The 24,889-nt window shown below is 41.6% G+C and overlaps 1 protein-coding gene across 2 annotated transcripts in view; it reads left to right on the top strand.

Annotated features, from left to right (window-relative positions):
- Positions 1-13,605: 13,605 nt before the first annotated feature.
- PDE7A (phosphodiesterase 7A) overlaps positions 13,606-24,889 on the top strand; it is a gene marked incomplete at its 3' end in the record, with an annotated part of 93,701 nt that continues 82,417 nt past the window's right edge. For both annotated transcript variants that reach the window (XM_079795860.1, XM_079795861.1), the window contains exon 1: positions 13,606-14,180. In XM_079795860.1, coding sequence (XP_079651986.1) covers positions 14,043-14,180 — 138 coding nt within the window. In that variant the 5' untranslated portion in view covers positions 13,606-14,042. The remainder of the gene's footprint in view (positions 14,181-24,889) is intronic.

Genomic DNA, 24,889 nt, shown 5'->3' with positions numbered 1-24,889 from the left:
GAAGGGAAATAGCCTAATTGAGAAAACAAGGAAGAATACCATGGAAATGAAACTTCAGTTCAATCAGTGAGAATGTTCTGAGTGCCAGCCCAGGGCTGTTATCACAGGTGTGTGGCAGGCAAGGCAGCAGGTGTGGCCTGAAAGAAAAGAGGCCCCAAAGGGGGAGATGGAAAACATGAAAAATGAACTATGCTATCTTGACAGTTTATGCCTGGGACTGAGCTTACCAGGTGCCCTAAAATAAATCTAGATGTAGACTCTGAGGTCAGCCCAGCAGGTTGGATTTATATTACCAGAAAGAAAACAGGCAGTATTAGAAAAGTGTTTTAGCTTCCTATATAAAATTTATCCTTCAAATTAGATCAAGATTTATTTGCATCTAAAGGCAGGAGTGATTATATGACTTCTTAAGTCAATCATCATCAATCTATGATATATGAGAGAAGAATGAAAATTTATTCTCAGAGAAAGATGAATGACATACATTGTAGATCTGCGGACTATTCGTTTAGTGCTTCCTATAAATCATCTAGGCTATTTAAAGCCTTTCAGTATTTAAGATGTTATAATTTTCCCACTGGAGAAAACAGAAAAGAAGCAGCAAGACCATTTTAAACGTGCTTTGAAAAACCATAGAAAAATCATCCAAATATTATTCTCAAATATCTTTTCTTTGGGTTTTTCTTGAGTAATTTTCCTATTTCTATTTGAATCAGAATATAACAGAATTTTGCAAGTACGTCTAAGTAATATATGAAATCTGAATTCTTAACAGGCAGTTAAACTAAGAAAACCAACACTTCTTTTGCAGCAGTCTCTCTAGACAAATATTACAGCTTTAATGATCCTTAAAATACTGAATTAGAAAAATCATGGAAGTTCAACTGCACCTAATACTTTCTTTCCTCAGAGATTTGACCTCTTGGCGAGGTAAAGCTTTCTTTTTCTTTTTATTTCTCCTTTGTAAAGGTGATGCCCCCAATAATTTTCTCATGTTCCTCATCCCAGTGATGTTTCATCTTTCATGGTAACACGTGCCCAGTCTATTATAAATAAACGAAACAATTCCGGTTGCTTTAAAAAAAACTGTTACATAGTTCCTTAAAACATCAGATATGTTATCTATTTTCCCACAAAAATGAATAAAATATTGGGGTGAGATATTTTAAAACATGAGCATAACATGAAATTTAGGTCAAACTGGGAAGGTCAAATAACACACTAGAGATTTTAGTAATCAGAGCCAAGATTATATAATGACAGCGCTCTCCTTTTCAGCGCTTTGCACTTGATGTTTGGGAACACGACTTAGTTAAAAGTCACCTACAGAGGTAAATGGCAACAACGGCTTTTGAAAAAGAGACCTTCAAATAATGTCATTATTTTAAGAAAAAGAATCTGAAATTGCAACTATATGGAAATATGTACCTACTAGAGGCCTGATGCACAAAGATTTGTGCAAGAATGGGCCTTCTTTCCCCTGGCTGCCGGCACCACCTTCACTCTGGCCAGAGCCCCTGGCTGCTTGGTACCTGTGTATGCAAATTAACCCGTCATCTTTGTTGGGTTAATTTGCATACTCACTCCTGATTGGCTGGTGGGTGTCACGAAGGTACAGTCAATTTGCATCTTTCTCTTTTATTAGTGTAGATCAACAGGACTGGAAAGCAACATGCATAAATTAAAAATGAGTGCTTCAAAGGTGAGAGAATACCGTATTTTCCGGCGTATAAGATGACTTTTTAACCCAGGAAAATCTTCTCAAAAGTCGGGGGTCGTCTTATACGCCGGGTGTCATCTTATAGGGCGGGTATATCCCAAACTCTATATTTTAACTGGAAAAGTTGGGGGTTGTCTTATACGCCCAGTCATCTTATACGCCGGAAAATACAGTAATTATTTCCCCAAAAAAAGATTTTAATAATGATTTGAAAATGGGGGCATCAGCCCAGTGGCCCACTCACAGCAGCCACAGGCTGGGCCGCTCAGCCAGCCATACTGGGCGTCAGTCCCATGCAACGGCATGTCTGTAACAACCATGGTCCCACCACAACAGAAGGGTGCGTGCAGCTTAGGGGAAAACCTGGAGCACCTGGCTCTGGTGGCCAGAGAGGATTGTGCTGCTGGGCTCCATAGGACGTCTCCTACATAAGGCCACTTCCTCAAGACCAGATGTAGCTGATCTCCCTAACACAGAGAAAGAAACCCAGAGAACTAGATAAAGGAACATGTTTCAAATGAAAGAACAAAATGAAACCTTAGAAAAAGAACTAAATGAAATGGAGATATAAGCAATCTAACTGATAAAGACTTTAAAGTAATGGTCGTAAAGATACTCACTGAACTTGGGAGAAGAATGGATGAACACAGTGAGAACTTCAATGAAGATATAGAAAATATGAAAAAGTACTAATCACAGTTGAAGAATACAAAGAGCAAAGTGAAAATATATGTAGAGGGAATCAAAAGGAGATTAGATAATAGAGAAGAATAAATTGACAACTTGGAAGTTTGAGTAGTGGAAGCTGAACAGCAAAAAGAAAAAAGAATTTTATTTTATTTTTTTAAATATATTTTTATTGATTTCAGAGAGTAAGGGAGAGGGAGAGAGAGATAGGAACATCAATGATGAGAAAGAATTATTGATCGGCTGCCTCTTGCACGCCCCCACACTGGGGATCAAGCCCACAAGCCAGGGAGGTCCTGACAGGGAATTCAACTGTGACCTCCTGGTTCATAGGTCGACGATCAACCACTGAGCCGGGCAGGCCAGGCAAATAAAGAATTTTAAAAACAGGATAGTTTAAGGGACCTTTGGGACATCAGAAGTACTGAATTCTCATTATAGGTGTCCCAGAAGGAGAAGAGAAAGATAAAAGAGAAGAAAACTTATTTGAATATATAATAGCTGCAAACTTTCCTAATCTAAGGAAGAGAAGAGACCTCAAGTCCAGGAAGTACAGAGTCCCAAACAAGATGGACCCAAGAAGGTCCATACCAAGACATATTACTAAATTGTAAAAAATTAAAGATAAACAGAGAATCTTAAAAGCTTATCAAGAGGGAAGCATAAGACCATAAACCGATTTTCCAGCAGAAACTTTGCAAGCCACTTCCAATGCATAATAATTCTTTTAAAAAATAGAGCTTCCGTCAAAAATATCTTAACATTTCCCAAAAATGTAGGACATGAGCCTCCTAAATTAAAAGGACCCACTGAGTGCCCAGCACAATGAATTAAACACAAAAGTAGCCCAGCTGGTGTGGCTCAGTGGTTGTGCATCGACCTATGAACCAGGTTTGGTTCCCAGTCAGGGCACATGCCCAGGTCTTGGGCTGATCCCCAATAGAGGGCATGCAAAAGCTGATCAATGATTGTCTCCCATTAGTGATGTTTCTATTGCTCTCTCTCCCTCTCCTTCCCTCTCAGAAATTAATAAAAATATATTTAAAAAATTTTTAAACACAAAAGCATAATATGATATTTCAGGATGCCAAGGTTAAAGAAGATTCTAAGGTTTCCAAAGGGGCAAAACAAGATTTACATAAAATCATGTTTTCAGAATGGCATTTAGACTTCTTGGTAGCAGCACTAGATGTTAGAAGACTATGAAAGCAACACCTTCAAATTTAAGGGGAAAAATTAATTCTAATCTAGAATTCTGTATTCAGACAATCCAACCAAGTATGGGGCTAAAATAAAGTGTACACTTGCAAGGTCTAAAAACTTTACCTTACCATGTATGCTTTCTTAGGAGGCAACTGGAGGATGTGCTTCACCAAAACAGAGGAGTAATCTAAGTAAGAAGGTATGAGATCCTGAAAACAAGATCTCACAAAGCAATGCAATGAAGGAAAATCCCAGGATGACTATTGTGTCAAAAAAGTAGGATGGGTGGTGGGCAAAAGGTGGGAAAATGGGGGACATTTGTAATAGTGTTTACAATAAAATAAAATAAAAAGTAGGATGGGGTTTTCAGGAAGTAGGTCTCTAGAAAACTTGGAACAAAATATTTGAGTTTAAGGAAAATGTAGAAAAGAATGAGACAGATATTGGGAAATTAGGGGAAAAGAATAAGATAAGTACATGGGAAATTAGGTTAATGATGAAATGAGACCATTAGAAGTACACCAAATACACATTTTAGATGAGTGTAATTGTGTCACAAAAAGTAAATCTGAAATTTTATTTCTTAAATGTAATTATTTTATTACAGCTTTAGTAATCAAATTTTAGAAGTTTGACATGAAAAATATAGTGAAATTGTATTGTAAGCAATTCAATTGATATTTCAGGTATCATACTCCACAATTGCAATAGGTGCTCACCTTCAATAAAACGTGCACTGCAGAAAATTTTTTCAGAAAAATATATTATTCAATAACTTATTTTGTAAAAGGAACTATGTCTCTTGCTTCGGCAAGTCTCAAAATTTTTTATTTACAGAAATGATGCATAATCTACAGCAGTACTTTCAACAAGCTTTTCATTTACATTTTAGCCTCTGTAGGCTCAAAAGCATAATGAATGATCTACTTCTTTAAAAATAACATTTTGAAATTCTATAGGTTTTCATTTTCCATACTGTTTTTGCTATAAAAAAAAGTAATATCCAGTTTTTGCTATCAAAATATGAGTTATGGTTGAGGTTCTTCTATACATTGTTTATATTACTATTACATAATCTCAGAATAAATTTGGATTTAATTGAAAAACAAAAATATCTTAACTGGCCAAAATATAAATTAAATCAAGAAATAAAACTCTCATACACACACACACACAAAAAGGTACATGTAGAAGTAGAGAATAGAAACAATGTCCTTTCCCATCCAAAACAAAACAAAATTCATTTTGAAAGAAACTTTATGTTTAAGGCCTCCAAAACATGGGTGTGGAAAATCAGCAATTGGAATGAATTCCCAAGAATTCATTTTTGGAGATTACTTTTGAGAAGTTTGCTGTCTCATTTCTAGACGGTTCCATTTTGAAAGACAAAGTATACCAATCTTTATTGCTTTACTGGAATTTAGAGTTAAAGGCAGTCTGATAAGAACAGATGCTGCTATCTGCCATTGTAATCTTAATGACTGTTATCAGCAATACTGCAGCTCTTTTCTTGAAGCAAAAAGGAAGCCAGTTTGGTTTGTAATGTGGGTCTTATGACTATCTTCTGGTCAGAATTGGACAGTGGAAGGTCAAAATAAGGTAACCAGCCAGACATGTGTTTCTAAGCAGCCTAGCTTAGAAAGATGATCAGTAGTGTTAGAGTCTTTTAAGTCTAATTTAAATAATTAATGTTAAAAAAAATAGTCCTGCCCTAGCCGGTTTGGCTCAGTGAGTAGAACATTGGCCTGTGGACTGAAGGGTCCTGGGTTCGATTCCGGCCAAGGGCACATGCCTGGGTTGCGGGCTCGATCCCCAGTGTGGGGTGTGCAGGAGGCAGCCAATCAATGATTCTCTCTCATCATTGATGTTTCTATCTATCTCTCCCCCTCCCTTTCTTTCTGAAACCAATAAAGATATATTTAAAAAAAAAAATAGTCCTCTATGGTCTTGGCAATTTACTAAACCTGTTTGAGGATTGTTTCCTCATCTGTAAAATGTGAATAAAAATATCTAACTCTTTTGGAGGTTGTGAGAAATAAATGAGACAATGTTTACAAAGCACTTAACAAAGTGCGTAGCACGTAGAAATGACTTGAATAAATGGGTAACTATATTATGTGGATAATCAAACTTGACTGAACCTGTTTTGCAGAGGCTGCTCTCTGAGAATATTTTTTGAGCAGATGACTGCTCTAAGTCAGGAAAGGAATTCAAGAGAGCAGACCCAGGATATTGCTGGGAAAGCAAAAGATCTTCGTAAGACTCTAAGTCCCATGAAGGACTGTAAATATATATATAGTCCTTTATGGACATACTAGAGACCCGGTGCATGAAAGTCATGCACGGGTAGGGTCCCTAGGCCTGGCCTTTGATCAGGGCAAATCGGGGCCTTCAGGCTGCCGGCTGGGGCCTTCCTTCATTCCGCACCACCCCCTGGTGGTCAGCGCAAGTCATAGTGAGCGATCAGACTCCCGGTCTCCCGGTTGAACTCCCGAGGGGACACTTTGCATATTAGCCTCTTATATATATAGATATATATATAGACTGTGTAAAACATTAGACATTTTTAAAATTTGAAATTTTTAAGTGGTATGAAGTAACTTAAACAAGAAACTTTAAATCAAGATAATAGATATGATAAAATAATTAGAAAGGTGCTCTCTCAACAAGGAGAAGTGCAAGGGGCTTTTACTAGGAGCTACAGTGGATACAAAAAGGAACTAGACATGAATTCTGCCTTCATGGGACTTACTAGTATAGTCTGTGGAAGCGTTAAGACATGGCCACTGGACAGAGTAGTAGGCATTTACCACTTTATTTTGCTGCTCAGTATCTGAATCCTCATAAATACAGGGACTCTGCCATTCAATAAATTGTTCTTGTTGTTCTTTTTCTTTAAAATAACCAAAGTTGGCTACTGTGTTTGCTACCAAGGATCCTGACTAACTCAGAAATCTGAAATTTGTCTTTTTGGGAAAACTTCATGGGGGCGGGAGCACTTGAGTTGTATCATGAAGAATATTGGCAATGTGGTACAAGAACATTTCAAAATAATAAAATTGCATGAATAAGCAAAGGCATCGTGTGGGAGATTTACTCATTCATTCTTTCAATATACATTTCTACATACTGTGTATACAAGGGTGGGCAAGATAAGATATTAGTTGGAGATTGAGGGAAAGGAAAAAGGGTGAGGGGAAAAGGTTGAAATGACAGTAATATTACAGAACTGAAATTGGTTAGATTTGTAACTGACTGGATGTGGGCAGTGATGATGGGCAAGGGGTTTTGCACCCAAGTGAACAGGAGGCAGTCATTAACATAAGAGAAACAGAGGAAGTAAGTTGGGCAGGGAAGATGATCATTTCTATTGTAGACTTAGTGAGTTTGAGGTTTAAAGGGGCAACTTGGTACAAAAATCCAGCAGGCAGTCAGAAATGGGGGACTGAAACTTGAGAGAACCATAGGACTGAAGATTGGAATAGAGGTTTTGGAATTCAAAGTAAGATTGTGAAGCAGTGGGGAGCTGGTCGTGGTAGAGGGACATGTGTCTACCCGTGTTTGTGTGGATGTGGTGTAGACTGACAAGAGAAGGGGTCCCGCAGAGATCTTTGAAGAACATTGGTATTTAGAGATCCAGAGAGATTGTGTGTGTGTGTGTGTGTGTGTGTGTGTGTGTGTGTGTGTGTAACCATGCAGAAAGGGGTATGCCTTGAGAGAAGTACAGATGGTTTTGAGGACTTTATGAGAGAGATTGCTTCCAGTTGAGGAGTTCAGGAAATGTTTCATTGGGGACCTTTAAATTGGGTCATGTGATGTGTGGGATTTGGACTTGGGGAACCTGGGGCCTTGGTGGGAAGAAGTGGGTACTCAATTCAGAGGAGTGGAAGAACAAAGACAGAGATGAAGGGAAGGTACGTGTGGGAATAGAATTTCAAGGTCTAGAGTAAGGGCTTTGTGGATACGAGTGACTTTGGAGACTGTTGTGTGAGCTGCACAGAGACAGAGCATTCTCTCCCCCTCACTGCCACTCTGGTCACTTGTTTTCCAGAATGATTGCTATGTCTTCTCATTGATAACTTTTATTCAGGCTCTTGCAACAATTTTTATATCTACTTCTTTGTGAACCTTCATCATTGCTGCGTTTATTAGAAGTCTGAACAGTGTTTGTGATCTCACTTGAACATGATGGCTTGAGGGAGGGTTGTATCCTCTGAGGTTATTGGGCAGATTAAGAACATTTCTTCCAGTTATCACTTTCGTGTGACCAAACTTTGTCTAAAATAAAACCAACTTGTTTCTTGTGGCTTTGTTCCAGGTTTGTTTTTTTAAACATTTGGTTGGTTTTGTTTGTTTTGCAGGGCTTTTTTTTTTTTTTAAATAAAGCACTCCTTTGGTTTCAGTCTTTTATTAATATTTTTGTTTGCTTTACAGCTTATCTGTTCCTTTGTCTTCCCATGTGTGTGCTACAGTTTTACCTGTAGTTCTGACTTGTAGGCTGTATAGTTTAGCATAATTGCTAGCAAATACACTGCAATTAGAGTATTTTGCCTGCTGGGGATGGATAGATTGCTCAAACCAAGAAAACATACATAAGAGCTAACCTGTCAAGGCATACTGCTGCCCACGAAGTATTTAGGTCCTGTTGACAACCTTCTCGTCGCCTACAATAGGCCCAATCTGAAGTTAGAAATCAACATATGAAAAGTTTTAAGGTAAATAATAAATGTGCAAACCTCAACTTGGTAAATGACTCCATCTTTTTCTGTTAACTGTGAGAATATTTGAAATGAAAGGAGAAAGCAATCTCTGAAGTTTTTTCAAGGCTTTCCAGAAAAACAGTAGAAGAAAAAAACATGTGATAGGAACTCTAATGATACATATCACAGGCTGAGGTACCTGCAGTGAAGCAAGGCCACAGTAAGGCTCTATCAATCTGTCTCTGGAAGGAGAAGCACTGTGAGCACTGAAGCGGGTGGGGCATGCCTTCCGAGCAAGGGTAGTGACCTCCTCCACAGGAGTTTTATTCTAGAATTCAGAGAGTTTGGCTAGAGCAGTGAACTATCATAGCACATTCCTTGTCCCCTTCTATTATGGGTGAAATATGCCTAACATAAAATTTAGTATTTTAACAATTTTTACATGTACAATTCAGTGGCATTAAGTACAGTCACAGTGTTGTATAACATCACCACTATTTCTAGAACACCTTCATCATATCAAATAGAAAATTTATACCCATGCCCATTACATAATAACTCCCCATTCCTCCCTTCCCCTAGCCCCTGATAACCTCTATTTTGGGTATGGGTAGGAAGTGGTATCTTATTGCAGTTTCTGACTCTATGAATTTGACTATTCTAGGCACCTCAGATGAGTGGAATCATACAATGTTTGTCCTTCTGTGTCTGGCTTATTTCATTTAGCATAATGTCATCAGGTTTATCTACATTGTAGTAGTTTCAGAACTTCATTCTTTTTTTGAAGCTGAATAAATTCTGTTGTATGTTATATACTACATTTTTGTATTTATTCATCCATCGGTGGACATTTAGGTTGTTTCCACCTTTTGGCTATTGTGAATATTGCTGCTATGAATATTGATCCCTGCTTTGTTATTTTGGGAATACACCATGGAGTGAAATTGCTGGGTCATATAGTAATTCTACGTTTAATTTTTTGAGAAAATATTGAAGTGTTTTCCACATCACTGCACCATTTTACATTCCCATCAACAGTGTACAAGGGTTCCAATGTCTCCACATCCTTACCAACACTTGTTATTTTCCATTTCTTTGATAATAACCATCCTAATGGGTATGAAGTGATATCATATTACAGTTTTGATTTGCATTGCCTTAATGACTAATGATGTTGAGCATCTTTTTAAGTGCTTATTGGCCACCTGTATATCTTCTCTGGAGAAATGTCTATTCAAGTGTTTTACCTATTTTTAAAAAAATATATTTTTATTGATTTCAGAGAGGAAGGGAGAGGGAGAGAGAGAGAAACATCAATGATGAGAGAGAATCATTGATTGGCTGCCTCCTGCACACCCCACACTGGGGATCAAGCCCACAATTTGGGCATGAGCCCTGACTGGGAATTGAACTGTGACCTCAGCCACGCCAGCCTGGCTGTTTTACCTTTTTTTTTTTTTTTTTTTAATCCTCACTTGATATTTTTCCATTGATTTTTTAGGGAGAGTGGAAGAGAAAGGGAAAGACAGAGAGAAACAACGATGTGAGAGAAACACATTGATTGGTTACCTCCTTCACGAGCCCAGACCAGGGCCCAGGCCAGGGAGGAGCCTGCAACTGAGGTATGTGCCCTTGACTGGAATCGAACCCATGCCCCTTCGGTCCGCAGGCCGACACTCTATCCACTGAGCAAAACTGGCTAGGGCTGTTTTACCCATTTTTGAACTGAGTTGTTTGTCCTCGAAATTTTTGAAAAGCTTCAATCTTGGATATTTAATCATTTCTAAAGTCAGTGACCCCTATTACTAATGATATTCACTTATTCCCAAATGAACAAATTTCACATTAAATTTAACTGAATTTTGAGTGCTGACTTCTTCCACTCTAAGAATTGTAAACTTTCACTAATTCTTAGACAATATTGAGGTTCCTAAATACTATAAATAGAATAATCATGTTAGTTGCACTTAAAAAGTTGATTTGCCACTGCTAATATACAATATATATATATATATATATATATGTTATTTTGCTGCACCTTGTAAAAATTTAATTATATATAAGTTGTTTACCTAAAAAGTTAAATCTTGGGTTTTTCAATAGTAATTTTATATTTACCCCTCAACTTTGAAATTAAGGTTTTGGGCTGTGAATACAATGTTCAAATAGATATTAACTGATTTATTCAATAATTCCTACCAGTTTCTAATCTAAAGAAGTTCAGGGGTGCCCTACCCAGTTTGGCTCAGTGAATAGGGTGTCAGCTCACAGAATGAAGGATCCTGGGTTCTATTCTGATCAAGGGCATGTACGTCAGTTGCAGTCTTGACCTGGAGGCAACCTCTCGATGTGTTTCTCTTACATTGATGTTTCTCTCTCTGTGTCTCTCTCCCTCCCTTCCATTCTCTCTAAAAATCAATAAAAAAATATACTCGGTGAAGATTTTTTAAAAAGTGTGTGTGGATGTCAAGTTGACAAGAGTTGGACTGGGCTGATTTTGTACTGTCAATGTAGCTAAGCAGGAACTACAGTTCCCATAATTATCTTTATGATTTTGGTTTTGGTTGGCCACGATAGAAATTTGCAGATTTAAGTGGAAATGAAGCACCAGCCATTATACTTGGAAGGTCCATGCAGGGTCCCAGGCACCATTGCAATTTTGCACATGATCTGCTGATTCACCTCATTGGCAAGAGGCAGCAGCAGGGCCTGCAGCTCCTCCAGCTCCTCCAGCTCATGTCCTGGATGAGGCACATGTGTAGCAAATCTCAATCTCTCATTCTCTCATTCTCTCTCTCTCTCTCTCTCTCTCTCTCTCTCTATATATATATATATATATATATATATATCCCAAAAAAATGTATACACACTTTAACAGCTGCTAGCTCAATTTTGAAATTGAAATATATTTTAATAAACACTGCCTTTATAATTATTCAAAGTGTGTGTATACATTTTTTTGGGACTAGATGGATAGAGATCTATCCTATTGGTTCTGTTTTTATGGTGAATGCTAGTACACTCCCCTATACAGTAAAAGAATGCTGAACACAATTGAAGTTTTGGTCTTAAGATACCCATGGTGCAGTGGAAATGCGTGGCTCCAAGATCACACAGAACAGAGTTCAGTGGCATAAATGATTTATGGTCTTGGAACCTGATTCCTCATCTGTGGAATTGAGATCAAATGTTTACTTATGTGGCTATGTAGGGTTAAGTTCAACATTGTATGTAGAATACCTATGATGGCTCACAGTAGGTGCATAGCAAACGTTAGCTTCCCACTCTGCTGAGGGGAGATGTGTTTAGTTCGTGCCCTGAGTCTTATTAAACTATTTAATTGAACGGAGTCTCTTCGATATTAAATGTGAGGTAGTTATTTGGCATATACTGTCTGGTATCACACCAATACCAGCTTCTGGATGGTTAGCTGTATTTGAGGTCAGTTCTGCCATTTATCTGTGTAAACTCTAGGGCAGTGATGGGCAACCTTTTGAGCTTGGTGTGTCAAACTTCGCAAAAAAAACTGAGCATAACTCGGGTAGTGTGTCACTTTGAGGAAAAAACTAACTCCAAGACTCGAGTCGCAAATGTTTCATCCTCAGGAGCAGCAAATGTTTCATCCTCGGCATGCGGCCGCGTGTCATCAGAAATGGCTACGTGTGTCAGTGCCGACACGCGTGTCATAGGTTCGCCATCACTGCTCTAGGGTAAGTTATGTTTCCCTGAGACTAGTTTCAACTTAAATACTATTACCTCAGGTTGTTTTTCTTCTCCCCCTCCCCCTCCCCCTTCCCCTCCCCCTCCTCCTCCTCCTCCTCCTCCTCCTCCTCCTCCTCCTCCTCCTCCTCTTCCTCCTTTTTGTTATAATAGGAGAAAATGTTCAGCTTAATCTTAAGCATACAGTAGATGTTCAGTACATCTATATATTGTGGGAGTATTAGGGTGTCAAAGATGAGTTGGGTCAGTTGTTGCACTAAAGGGGAGCTTAGCATTTAGCATTTAGTTTCAAATCCATGAAACTACAGTGGAAGTTATATTTCTTTTAACAGTAGAGAGCAAACAAAGTAGAAAAATACCCACGGGGGAGATAGAAAGTTTAAAGTGATATAAAAGAAACAGATGCCACAAAAAGATGATAAAACGTCCTGCAGACATTTGTTGATTTATGGGACCATGAGCATTTAGTACCGCTCTCCTGGTAATGGCTCTGCAGTACTTTCCACCTTGCCAGGGGCTAGTCATAGCAAATAATTGGAAGGGTGGGTGCCCCGAGCGCAGAGCCAAATTAACAATTTTGCCAGCAGGGGAGAGCTGGTTCGTGCTGACGTCCTAGAGGCTGGAATGCATTTGGAACAATGGGTTGCAGCTGAAAAGCTTTGACAGTTCAAGGAGAAACGTGAAGAAACGAACCTGCAATTTACATATCCAGCTTACAAACCAGGTCAAGAGTTCTTTACATTCTCATGCTTTCTAAAAACCAACGCCAACAAACAACACTATTGGTAAAAGGGCAAGCTATCTCCTTTCTTCCTTTGTCTTCTCAGTATCATCCTTTCTCATTTTTTCTGTGCACTCTTTTTCTCAGTCTCGGTGTTTTCCCTCCACCCCTTCGCCCCCTCCTCACTCCCGCATTATCGGCTCCCCAGTTCTCCGCTTGGCCCGGGACCCGCACCTGCCAGGCAAGCGCGGGAGCCCCAGCCTGCCCCCCAACTCCCCGCCCCCCCCCGCCGCCCCCAGGGACTGGCAGTGACGTAGCCGGGAGCACGGTGCCCGCGCGGGCCGCTGACGTCACTGCCGCAGCGGTCCCGGCAAAGCCCAAGAATGGGAATTCAAGGAGGGAAACACGGCAGTGACCCCGCGGCCAGGGCTGAGCGCTGCGGCGGCGCCACGGGCTTTGCGTTTCTGGGGTCGCAAGGCCGCAATTGCGCCTCGCGCGCAGGCTGAACCCGCCCCACACCTTCGCCCTCGATCGCCGAGAGTTGAGCGATAAGGGAATGTCCCCGCAAGGCGGGGCCTCGTGCGCACGCGCCTGGGGTGGGGAGCAGCTAGGGGAGAGGCTGAGGGGGCTACGGTTGGAGGTTGGCAGGGGAGGAAGGCGGTGCGCGGGGTGCAGAGCAGGAGGAAGGCGGCTCGCACCCGCGGCCGCTAGCCCGTCTCCCGGCGCTGCGGCGGCGCGGGCCTGCGGCGCGGCGTCGTGACGTCACGGAGGCGGCGGCCGTGGTTGGCGCAGGGGCCGCGGCTGCAAAGTGTGAATTACGCCGGCTCGCGCCGCGGGAGGAGTGAAGTCAGGCTCCGGGGGAGGGGCGGGGAGGGGCCGGACGGCGGGGCCGGAGCTGGTGCTGCTCCCGAGCCCAGCGCACCCGGGTCCCGGCGCTGGCTCCAGCCTTCCTTTCTCGCATCGCCTGGCTCTGCCCTGGCTCCACTTCTGCTCCGCTCCTCCGGGCGTCAGACCGCTGGGGCTGCGGGGTTCCCCCTCCGACTTTGCCTGGGCTGCCCCCGCTTGCACCCCGAGCCGGGCGCGCGCGGGTCCTGGTAACTGTCGCCTCGGCCGCCGAGGCGCTTTTCCGCTGGTGGCCCGGGCGCAGCGTTCGGGTGGCGGAGGCGTGAGCGCGGCTTCCCGGCCCGGGGTCCGCAACCGCCCGTCCTACCCCGCCTCGGCCCGGTGCCCCGCAGCCGCGGCCCCTTCCGAGCGCAGGGGGCCGGCGGCCGGGGCAGGGCGGGCGTATTCAATGGAAGTATGTTACCAGCTGCCGGTGCTGCCCCTGGACAGGCCGGTCCCCCAGCACGTCCTCAGCCGCCGAGGAGCCATCAGCTTCAGCTCCAGCTCCGCGCTCTTCGGCTGCCCCAATCCCCGGCAGCTCTCCCAGGTAAACTGCCGTCGCGGTGGGGGGCTCACTCTTGGGGGGGCTTCTCTCTTTGTTTCTCTCTTCCCACCCGGCTTCACCTCCGCGACACCCCCAGCCCTCGCCGTTCACCCAGACCCAGCCTCGCTCATTGTTTGGGGTTTTCTGGGCTGGCCCTTCGATTGGAGAGCCCTTTCTTTTATCCTCGGGACTGTCCACTGTCAGCCCCCCGCCTCCAGGCAGGTGGGCTCTGGGAGCCCTTGAGACCCTCCCCAGTCGCCACTTTCACACCCCTCATCAGAGGTTTAAAGAAATGACTTTGAGTCCCTCCCTTTCTCGAGGTCTCGGTCTGGAAGTTGGGCCTGCCTTCCTTAGTGGTGGCCCTGCACACCTGTGCCCCCCTCCACACGCAAACACACACACCTGTGCCGGGTTCGCGCCTCGCTGCCCCAGCTCCCGCGCGCCCCGTGGTGCTCGGATGAACCTGCGGTGCTCAGAACAATAGACCGATTCCCTGTTGCTGTTCCCCAGACTCCTGCGGTTCTGGACACGGACCCCTAAGCGCTATCGGAGAAACTGGAGCGTTTCCATGAAGCTTCGGTTACCGCCAAGTTGATAGCCAGGAATCACTGTTGTTTTTAATGTAATAAGATTTTAGGAGAGAAACTACTGATGAGCACTCGCAGAAAAACTTTGTTTTGAATGGTCCAAAACCAGTTGCTCCTGAGGATTTCGGTTTTTTTTGCTGTGGTGATGCTGTTGGCCCACTTCTTGGTTCTTGCTAATTTTTCATTTTGATTGCCAGATTTCACAGAGGGAGGCCAAAATAATTTTATTTTGTTTAAATTTGAATTGAGTGCCCTGCATTTCTGCTGCCAGAACGTTACACGTTCATGATTACTTTTTGATAAAAGTATATTTATTTTTCTATTGGTTCATATTAATGTATTTTAATATCTTTTCTCTCCCTAATTATATTGTATGTATTTCGAGCTGGATGTGTGTGTATGTGTGTTTAAACTGGAGCACCTGGTAGAGATATTGCTTATAACAGGTGTGCTCAGTAAATATTTGTCATTCGTTTCTTTGCCTAAATTGCTTTTAGAGAGAGCGAGAGCCTGCCTATATTTGGGTTTTTTTCTGAATTGTTTTTTTTTTTTTTTTATAGGACAAGGTGATAATACTCGTGAGGTCAGAGCCAACTTGTAAAAACTACGATGATATTAAGTGACATTTTAGATAGCACCACATTGTTATTTTGAAAGTTGGGTCTGGATTTCCCTTTATAGTACTGTTTAAAGCATTTTTAGGTTGCAAAATGAATGTTGAAGAGATGTTAATGCACTGCTGAGAAGGTTTTTAATGGCAGTAATTGAAGATTTTTAATGTTAGTAACTTTTTTCACTTCTAAATATTTTACTTTCTCAGATCAGCAGGCACATGACAAATACCCACTTCCTGTTCAATCTAAATAATAAAGGCAATAACTAATCAATTATAAAATCTAAAATATGAGTAGTTATGCTCCCAGAGGAGAATGTGAATGAGAAGGGAGATTTCATGGGAATTAAAACAAGTAAGGCTGATGCCAGGGTTTTACCTGATGTCTTAATTAATCCCTAGAGACCAATTTTAAGTTGCACTCCTCCTTGATTCATTTCCTAGCCTTAGGTTTTAGTGGGTAATGGAATGTAAAAAATATGATTGTGGCAGATAAAGCAGAGTATGTAGTGTCACACCATATTTTACCCACTCTTAAAACCTGAAGAACATTTTCTATATCCCAAAGTGAAGTATATTGGAACTTCTGAAAATTTGGACAGAAATTTTCCTGAATTAACACGTTCCTAGTCAATGTTGCGCAACATTAAAATAATGATGGTAAACTTACTATGATGCTGAAATGGGTATGCTTATCATTACCAAGACTGAGAGTATCACTTAATACTAAAAGCATATATTGATAGTGATGTCTTTAGCTAGATGGAATTTGTAATAGAAAAAAGAGGAGAAAATGTTGGAATCTTATTCAGAGCTCTATAAAATAAATGTTTAGTTAAAAGCTTTCTTTACCCTGAAATCTTCAGTTTCTAAGTCTAAAGAACCCACAGATAGGTGGCGTGTAGTTTCACTTAAAAGACTTGAAAAAAATCTGGTTTTTTCGTGTGTGTGTTTTTAGGCATTAAGTAGGAGTTTTTTGTAGTAGGGTTTTTCTATCTTAAAATATCTTCAAAACTAATAGTCTTTTCAATTCTTCACCATAATATGGGAGCCTATCTCATAGTGATACTTAAATATTTGTTGAATGAGTGGATAGGTAATGAAGTTGTTTCTGACATCAATTTTAAATATAAAAACAATATAAGGACTGTAATCAAGATATAGGAGTGACTTATTTATCCAAAAGTTGGTTTGGAACTTGTAACTATAGACTTTAGCAGATTCAGGAAATAAAAGACTCTGAGCAACCAAAATAGATTTGTCCAACTTCTCAAAGCCTGTGTTTTAGGCAACATTTTGACAAACTTGTTTTCTAAGTAGCAGCACATTTGAAAGGGGGCTGGGAAGCTGAGTCAGGTTCACACCGAGAGGACAGAGTTGACAGCTGACACACCATAAGGCAGGGGGGTCTGAAGAAAAACTCTTCATAGCCTCGCCTTCTACAAAGGCACCCTGGGGACGTATAGTTTAGGGGCTTGCCTGTTGTACAGCACAGTTATTAGTCAGAACAATATAAATAGAGCCTATTTTTTAAAGTTTAGAGATTTGTGCTGTTTGTTTGTTTTTAAAAAATGCTCTCCATGCTAAACAATTTAAGTGTTGATATTAAATGGACAAGTGTCAGTTATCTGGAAAATTCATTTATGTGGAACACCAGCTCTCCCTAGGATGCCAAGTAAATGAGGCATTAACTTTTGTTTCAAACCAGGTCATGTGCTACTTTCTCAAATGGTTAATAGGATTTTTTTAAAAATTATTTGGAAAATAGGGATAATGAGAGAAGCTTGTTTTTGCCATTTTGGGATATCTATTGTTGATAGCTGGATTTAAAGATTTATCTTGCAGATAAAGTTCTTATTTGGAAAAAAATTATTGCTAGGGCAGAAACTGTCTTGTTCACCTTTGTGGCCACAGTGCTTTGCATAGGTAAGTGCTTAATTAGTAAAGTGTGGAAGTTGGGCTAGTGCCGTGGTCGGCAAACTGCGGCTCGCGAGCCACACGCGGCTCTTTGGCCCCTTGAGTGTGGCTCTTCCACAAAATACCATGGCCTGGGCGAGTCTATTTTGAAGAAGTGGCATTAGAAGAAGTTTAAGTTTAAAAACTTTGGCTCTCAAAAGAAATTTCAATCGTTGTACTGTTGATATTTGGCTCTGTTGACTAATGAGTTTGCTGACCACTGGAGTGTATTGATGGCAACTAAAGCACTGCACCTGGGATTATTTCAGTCAGAATTTCTATGCACTGGAAACAAGTCTTATTTGGGTTAGACATTTGAGATTTCATTTTCAAAATTTATTATAAATCTATATTATATGTATTATTATTGAAAGGTATGCTTTTAATATCATAATAAGCTAAATTTGATTTCTAGTTTATTATCTTTGTCTTTTTTTCATAGGCTGGTTTTTTTTTTAGAGCAGTTCAAAGTTCACAGCACAATTGAGTGGAAGGCACAAAGGTTTTTCATGTACCTCCTGACCCCAAACATGTATAACCTCCCCCTGTTATCAGCATCCCCAACCAGAGCGATACATTTGTTACAATTGCTGAACCTACATTGACACATCATTATCACCCAGAGTCCATAGTGAACATGATGTCTTTTTTTTTAAATACAGAAACTACTCCACAGATATTTACTGAACACCTTCTATGAAGGAGGCACCTTGTGTTCAGTACTGAGAGAGGTAAAGAATTAGTAGTTTTTAAAAAATCACTTGTGAGCCTGCCAACCTACCCAAGTTTTTCTTTTCACCTGTCGTCATAGTGTACATCTGTGTTGTCTTCAGCAGTGTTCTTAGTATATGACAGGTTATGAAGGTCCTGTATGTATGTTCCAGAACAGTTCAAAACCCGGATAAAAATGGGTTCCTCCTTCAAAAAGCTTACAGGATTGTAATGGGGAAAATGGTATGATTATATGTGATGCAGTTTTTATATTGGAGTTATCAAAGTGTTGATGAAACTACGGGAAAGTATACCTAAATTTCCTGGGTAAATCAGAGGAAGCTTCAAATACTAGCTGAGGCTTAGGCCAAGGCCTGACGGTTAAGTAGGTGTTTCTAGATAAACTAGTGACCCAGTGCACGAAATTCGTGCACATTAAAAGGGGATTAGAGGAAATAATTTAATATTGCTATTTGCCCTTTCTCTATAATAGAAGTGTCAGAGGTGAAAGAAAATTAGTGAAATGTATATGAAAACCTTCTTCCTGTCAGAGTCTAGGGCTCACCAGGAGACCCAAAGTCCCTGCCCACCCACATGCACCTCAAAATCGCGTGAGACCCAGACACCCCCCCCCCCCCCAAATTGGGCTAGATCCAGACCCAGCCAGTCCCACCCTTGTCAAGCCCTGCCGGGCAGGGGGCGTAGCCTCAGATCCCCTGGCCCGGTGCCAGGACAGGAGGGGGGTGGCCTGAGGTCCCCAGCCCAGACTGGGGCGGGGGGCGTGCCTTGAGGTCCTCTGTCAAGCCCCGCCAGGTGGGGGACACAGCCTGAGGTCCCCTGTCAAGCCCCACCAGGCGGGGAGGGGGCACAGCCTCAGGTCCCCCGTCAAGCCCCACCGGCAGGGGGGGCGCAGCCTCAGGTCCCCTGTCAGGTCCTGCTGGGTGGGGGAACAGCCTGAGTTCCCCCGAACCAGCACTGGGGGTTCACCTTGAGGTCCCTCGTCAAGCCCCGCTGGGTGTGGGTCATGGCCTGAGGTCCCCTATCAAGCCCAGCCAGGCAGGGGGGAGCAGCCTCAGGTCCCCTGGCCTGGTGCTGGGTCGGGGAGCACGGCCTGAGGTCCCTGTCAAGCCCCATCTGATGGGGGGCACAGCCTGAGGTCCCCCGGCCTGGCGCTGGGGCGGGAGGAGCAGCCTGAGGTCCCCTAGCCCAGCACCAGGACAGGAAGTGCACCTTGAGGTCCCCCGTTAAGCCCCGCCGGGTGGGGGTGTGTGGCCTCAGGTCCCCTGGCCTGGCACTGGGGCCGGGGGTGCGGCCTGAGGTCCCCCAGCCTGATGCCAGGGCAGGGCACATGGACTGAGGTCCCCTGTCAAGCCCCACGGGGGCGGGGGAGGGCATAGCCTCAGGTCCCTGCTGATTGCTCGTTAAGGCTCCTTATGGGAACTTGGCCTCAGCTGTGGGTGCAGCCATCTTTGTGATGGTCAATTATCATATTCCCTCTTTATTAGATAGGATGGGTGTATGTAGAGGGAGGAAGAGATGCAGTTCAGCACTGTCCAACAGAACTTTTGGGGATGATGGAAATGTTTGCTGCAGTATCCAATATAATAGTCATTAGCCATATACAGGGTGGGCAAAGTAGGTTTACAGTTATGCATTCAAGAGACAAAGAGTTTATTCTTATATTAGTTTTTATTTTCCATACAAATAACGTAAACCTACTTTTGCCCACCCTGTATAGCTAGATGAGCACTTGAAATGTGGCTAGTTTGACTGAGGAACTGAATTTTAAATTCAATTTTATTCAAATAGCTACACATGAATAGTGGCTATTGTATTGGCAGAGCAGATGTATAATGTTACTTAATGATCATTAGTAGTGACCTAATGTTGATCTATAAGTAAAACATGTTCGGAAGGTTGACCATTAAAGTTACTTGCAGGTTCTTGCTGTTGTACACAAGACATGTATGACAAAGTCTTTAGAATGAAATCACTAGGTCGGGTCAATACCTAATAACATTTTTTGGCTTTCTGGAACGCTCTATCCTACTACAGTACCAAAATAAATGATCATCTCTCTTTCATCTCCAATATGTTATTAGATTATAATACTATATAATTATTTAAAAAACATTATTTTGTATTTTATGAGCCTTTATATAAATGTTTTACTGCGTTAGTAGATGCACTGCGATACACGGAGTTAGTTTTAACTTGCAGTCAGCAAGCCCGTACACTTCCTGAAGTGTTTTTGTGCATTTCCATTTCCTCTTTTGGGAGATATCATTTGCGTATCCTGAGCTCATTTATAAGGGCTCTTACATATCTGATATCAGTGTGTAAATGTGCACAATTCCAAATTACTGTTACCCTCGTAGTTGCCTCTTCACAAGTCTACATTCAGAAGCCAGTGCAGGGCATGGTGTGAGCCAGAGTGGAATACGCTCTGGGAAGTGGTGGGATACCCCCAGGGGAGTGATTCTGTTCAGAGACCTTCCTCCCTGCCCACTCCCCAAAGACGTGTTCTTTTGGGACCTTGGTTTCATTTTTCTGTTTTCAGAAATACTTCATACTTTGATTTAAATTTAATAGTACCATATTTTGGCTTTTATTTCTGAACTAATGTATGTTTATACTACAAATTATATGCTCAAACAAAAAATGTAAATGTATTGTGTATTTGGGGTGTAGTTCTGTTTGAGAAGTAGGACACTCAGATGGTTAGTTTATAAATTATCATGAACATAGTCTATAGGATGTAATTTGCCCAGATTTTGTTGCCTTGTTGCTGTGCCTAGAGTTCCATCAGTTGCACATATTGTTTACGCAAGAATTCTTTTATAAACATAAGTGTCCTGCAGGAGGTAAGATATTAAGCCCTTTAATGCAGGAGTTAGAGGATTAAGGGGCTCACTTTGGGTAGAAAGAGGGAGAGGTACCATCCATTCTCTTTGAGGCAATTTGATAAGACTTCTGTTAATATTTTAGTGTAAATATCATCCCTCCCCCCCTCCCTCCTTTACTTTTCAAAAAGGATCAGAGGAGAAATGATTTCCTTTCTTTTCGTAGGTGGACATTCTTACAATCCCTTCGGCCACTCCAGAAAACTGCAACAATTAACTTTCAATTTAAAAACTCAAAACTTTTATTCTGCCTACATATTGTTCATATTTTATAATTAATTTGAAAGAAAATTTGGAGTGTTCTCTATCACACTTAAATGGCCTGTTTTGCCTAAAGGTAACATAGACTGTTGATTTTTATATTATTACCAAATGTGCCTTTCCAAAGGTTATTCCCAGACAAATGATACTTTTGCATTCAGTTTTAAGTGTTAACATGATCGTATGTGAGGAAAGGAACAAAAACTACATTTGTAGATGAGCCTTCTAAGCTTCCAGGGCTTCATTTTGGCTTCTGGCAGGTACCCTTCCTAAGGGACCTATGTCGCTGGTCTTGTGGTTGACATTAGAAGTGTTTCCTGCTTATAATTTTGAATAGGAATTTTGAATTACTGCTCCATGCCTCCACCTGCTGGTAGGGATGGCTGTGTTTTTGGAAAATGATGGCTAGAGGGAGGAGAGGACAAAAGTTGTATAGGCTAGCATTTGGGCAAAAATAAATTATCTGGATAACTAAGTTTCAGCAAAGCCTACTCTATTCCTTGAAGTTTTGAGTCGATCAAACTCTAGCTCAGGACCATATAATGTACTTGGCAAAGGTACTGTCATTGAGAAAGCAATTGGCACAGTCTCTCCCCTCAAGCAAATATTTTTAATTATGTAATAATACCTCAAATTTTATAGTAAGAGCAATGGAAAATAGGACCCATTTTAAAATCTTTACATTATTAAAGAGAATTTATATCTTACAAAGATTTAAAAGGATTTTTTGGGTGGTTTATAATCTTTATATATATAAAAGGCTAATATGCTAAGTGTCCGTCTGACTGGTAGCTATGATGTGCACTGACCATCAGGGGACAGATGCTCAACGCAGGAGCTGCGGAGCTGCAGTGACTTGGCAGCAGTGGTTCTAGGGTGACGTACCCCGAAACCAGAGAGGAGGAAGCCCAATTTCTCACGGGGCCGCGCAACTCCACCTTCAGCCGTGGGTTATGTTGTTGCTGGGGCACTGTTGGCCCTGAATCTAGTTTACTGCACACTTGCATTTGTGTTCCATACCCTGTACAACAGCAACAATGCAGAGTGCCCTCTTGCACTCCGGGACCCCTCCGGGGATGTTGGAGAGCCCATTTTGCCTGATCCCTGCAGGCCAGGCCGAGGGGCCCCACCTGCCGAAGGGACCCCACTCACTCTGCAGACCCCCTTCAAGCCACGGCGCCACCCCAGGTATGGCTGGCCGGGGAGGGGCCGCGGGAGATTGGCTCCAGGACGTGTCCAGCCCATCTCGCCCAGTTCCGCCCTGCTGGCCACCTTCTAATGAATTTCCTTTCAGTGTGCACGAATTCGTGCACCAGGTCACTAGTATTAACATAAAGAGGTCAATTTGAAGATAAAAGAGGTAGTTGACCTGAAATGCGTAGAACCAACACTCACTTTTATTTGATTCACACTGAGAATATTCCAAATCCATTTTCAGAAAAACTTTCTGGAATTGACTTCAAGGATTTTTGTGGTTGGCCTCAGCTCATTTCCATTTGAGGTGCAGTTTTAATAACTTTGTCAAGGCTGCCCACTTTCATTTTCCCAAAATCAGTGTTTTTATTGCATTTTTAAATGTTGGGATATGTTAGAGCAGGATTCAAGTGGGCTAATTCAGAAAAGCCATTGAAGATATGAAAATAAAATTTTAGTTTTTTATTTATATTTTATTTTTAACCTTGTCTTAAATCCTAATTTTATCTATGTTGTGTTGAGTACATAAAAGTGTGTGTATATACAGTAAGTCCTCACTTGTTGATGGGTTCTTGGAACTGTGGTGAAACATCACATAACGAAAACAGTTTTACTATAGGCTTGAGATAAAATACAGCATCACATTAACATTACAATGAAATGACATTTTTTGAGGATCTGCTGTAATCTTTCCTATATAATAAAGAGCTAGCCCTAACCGGTTTGGCTCAGTGGATAGAGCATCGGCCTGTGGACTGAAAGGTCCCAGGTTCGATTCCAGTCAAGAGCATGTACTTTGGTTGCGGGCACATCCCCAGTAGGAGGTGTGCAGGAGGCAGCTGATCAATATTTCTCTCTCATCGATGTTTCTAACTCTCTATCCCTCTCCCTTCCTATCTGTAAAAAATCAATAAAATATATTAAAATAAAAATGAAAAGAGCTAACATGCTAATGGTCATTACGTTGTGACACCTAACCACTGATCACCAGGAGGGCGGGGCAGCGAGCTACAAGCAGTGGAGAGCTACAGGAGGGCGGGGCAGTGGGTCCACTGACCAGCTGAGGCAAGCGGCAGCAAGCTACTTGCGCACAGATTCATGCACAGGGCTACTAGTTCATAAATAAATGCATTACAAGTTTGAGACCACTGCCTCAAAATATATTGATTGCTATGAATTCTTTTCACACACACCATGCGGAAACTGATACATTCCAAAAGGTTCTTGGAGTACATTCATCATACTGATGAATATGATTAGAATATCAGTATGATTAGGATACCTGGCATCCCATTTAACCTTTCTTGCCTCCTGAGTCCACTTAGCTGCACATTTTGTCTACTGATTAGACTTTTTAAACTAACTCTGATTTCAGTCCTTAAGGTTATAGCCCAGGACTAACTCTTAGAACAGCTCATCTTGTACACTGATCTATCCTGACTTCAGTTTGATAAGAGTATGAGCTTTTTAAAAGTGGACATTTTATTTAGCTCTCTTCAGCCCAGTGCTTCACACAAAGTAGATAATCAGCAAGTATAAAAAGTGCATCAGACCTTTATGAAGTCCTGTCTGTGACCAGTCCTACTATGTCCAGCTTTCTGCTCTTACTCACAATCCCTCCTTTCCCTCCTTCCACAGCACCACCTCATACTCTGCATGGCATCCAGTCACTTCTGTCTTAGAGGATCTTTTGCTGTCTCAGGGTGGCCACTGTTAATTCTTTGATGACTGAAGGGTTTCTGGAGAGCCTCTCCCAAGTAGTATTTGCATTCAGATCCTCTCATGTGAAGCTGGTAAATAACATGGTCAGAATGAGGGACAGGTTTCCAACTTTGAAGGACTTTATAACAGGTCTCTGGATTTCTCCTGGGACTGTGGTTGTCATGATAGGTTTAGACCCTGATGTTGAGGAACCAAATGACTGTAGACAGCCCTTATCTTCAATACCCCATGGGACATATTCCTAGTCATCTCGCTCTCTCTCTCTCTCTCTCTCTCTCTCTCTCAAACACAAAAGTGTGAAACTAAAGAGTACAAAACCAAAAGAAAATGGTTATACAATTTTCTTTGTTTGAAACTGGGCTGGCTTGTTCAGGTATAATACTAATGATACCCAATTGAAATATTGTAAAGCCACATATTAACTTAGATTTTTTTGTGGCCATGTTTTAAACAGTAGAATAAAACAAAAAGAGAAGTAAACAAAACAGCAACAATGCCTTTAAAGGGGAAAAGGGTAAGAATCCAGAGTTGCTTCAATATTTATATAAATGTGGGGGGGGGGGCAATGGCAAGATATGTACACATATAATACCTTAATAAAAAAAATAGGAAAAAAAAATATTTATATAAATATTATATAAAATCTCTAGATTTAACAACAAAATTACAAGCCAGTAAGGAATTAGGAAAGTGTGACTTGTGCACGGGGGGAAAAAAGCAGTCAAAAAAGTTGTCTCTGAATGTTTCCAAATGTTGGATTTGGTA

Source organism: Cnephaeus nilssonii, assembly GCF_951640355.1.
Source record: "Cnephaeus nilssonii genome assembly, chromosome: 18".
NCBI classification, from domain to species: Eukaryota; Metazoa; Chordata; class Mammalia; order Chiroptera; family Vespertilionidae; genus Cnephaeus; species Cnephaeus nilssonii.
The sequence above is the reverse complement of the archived record's forward strand: the minus strand, read 5'-3'. Positions and strand labels throughout refer to the sequence as shown.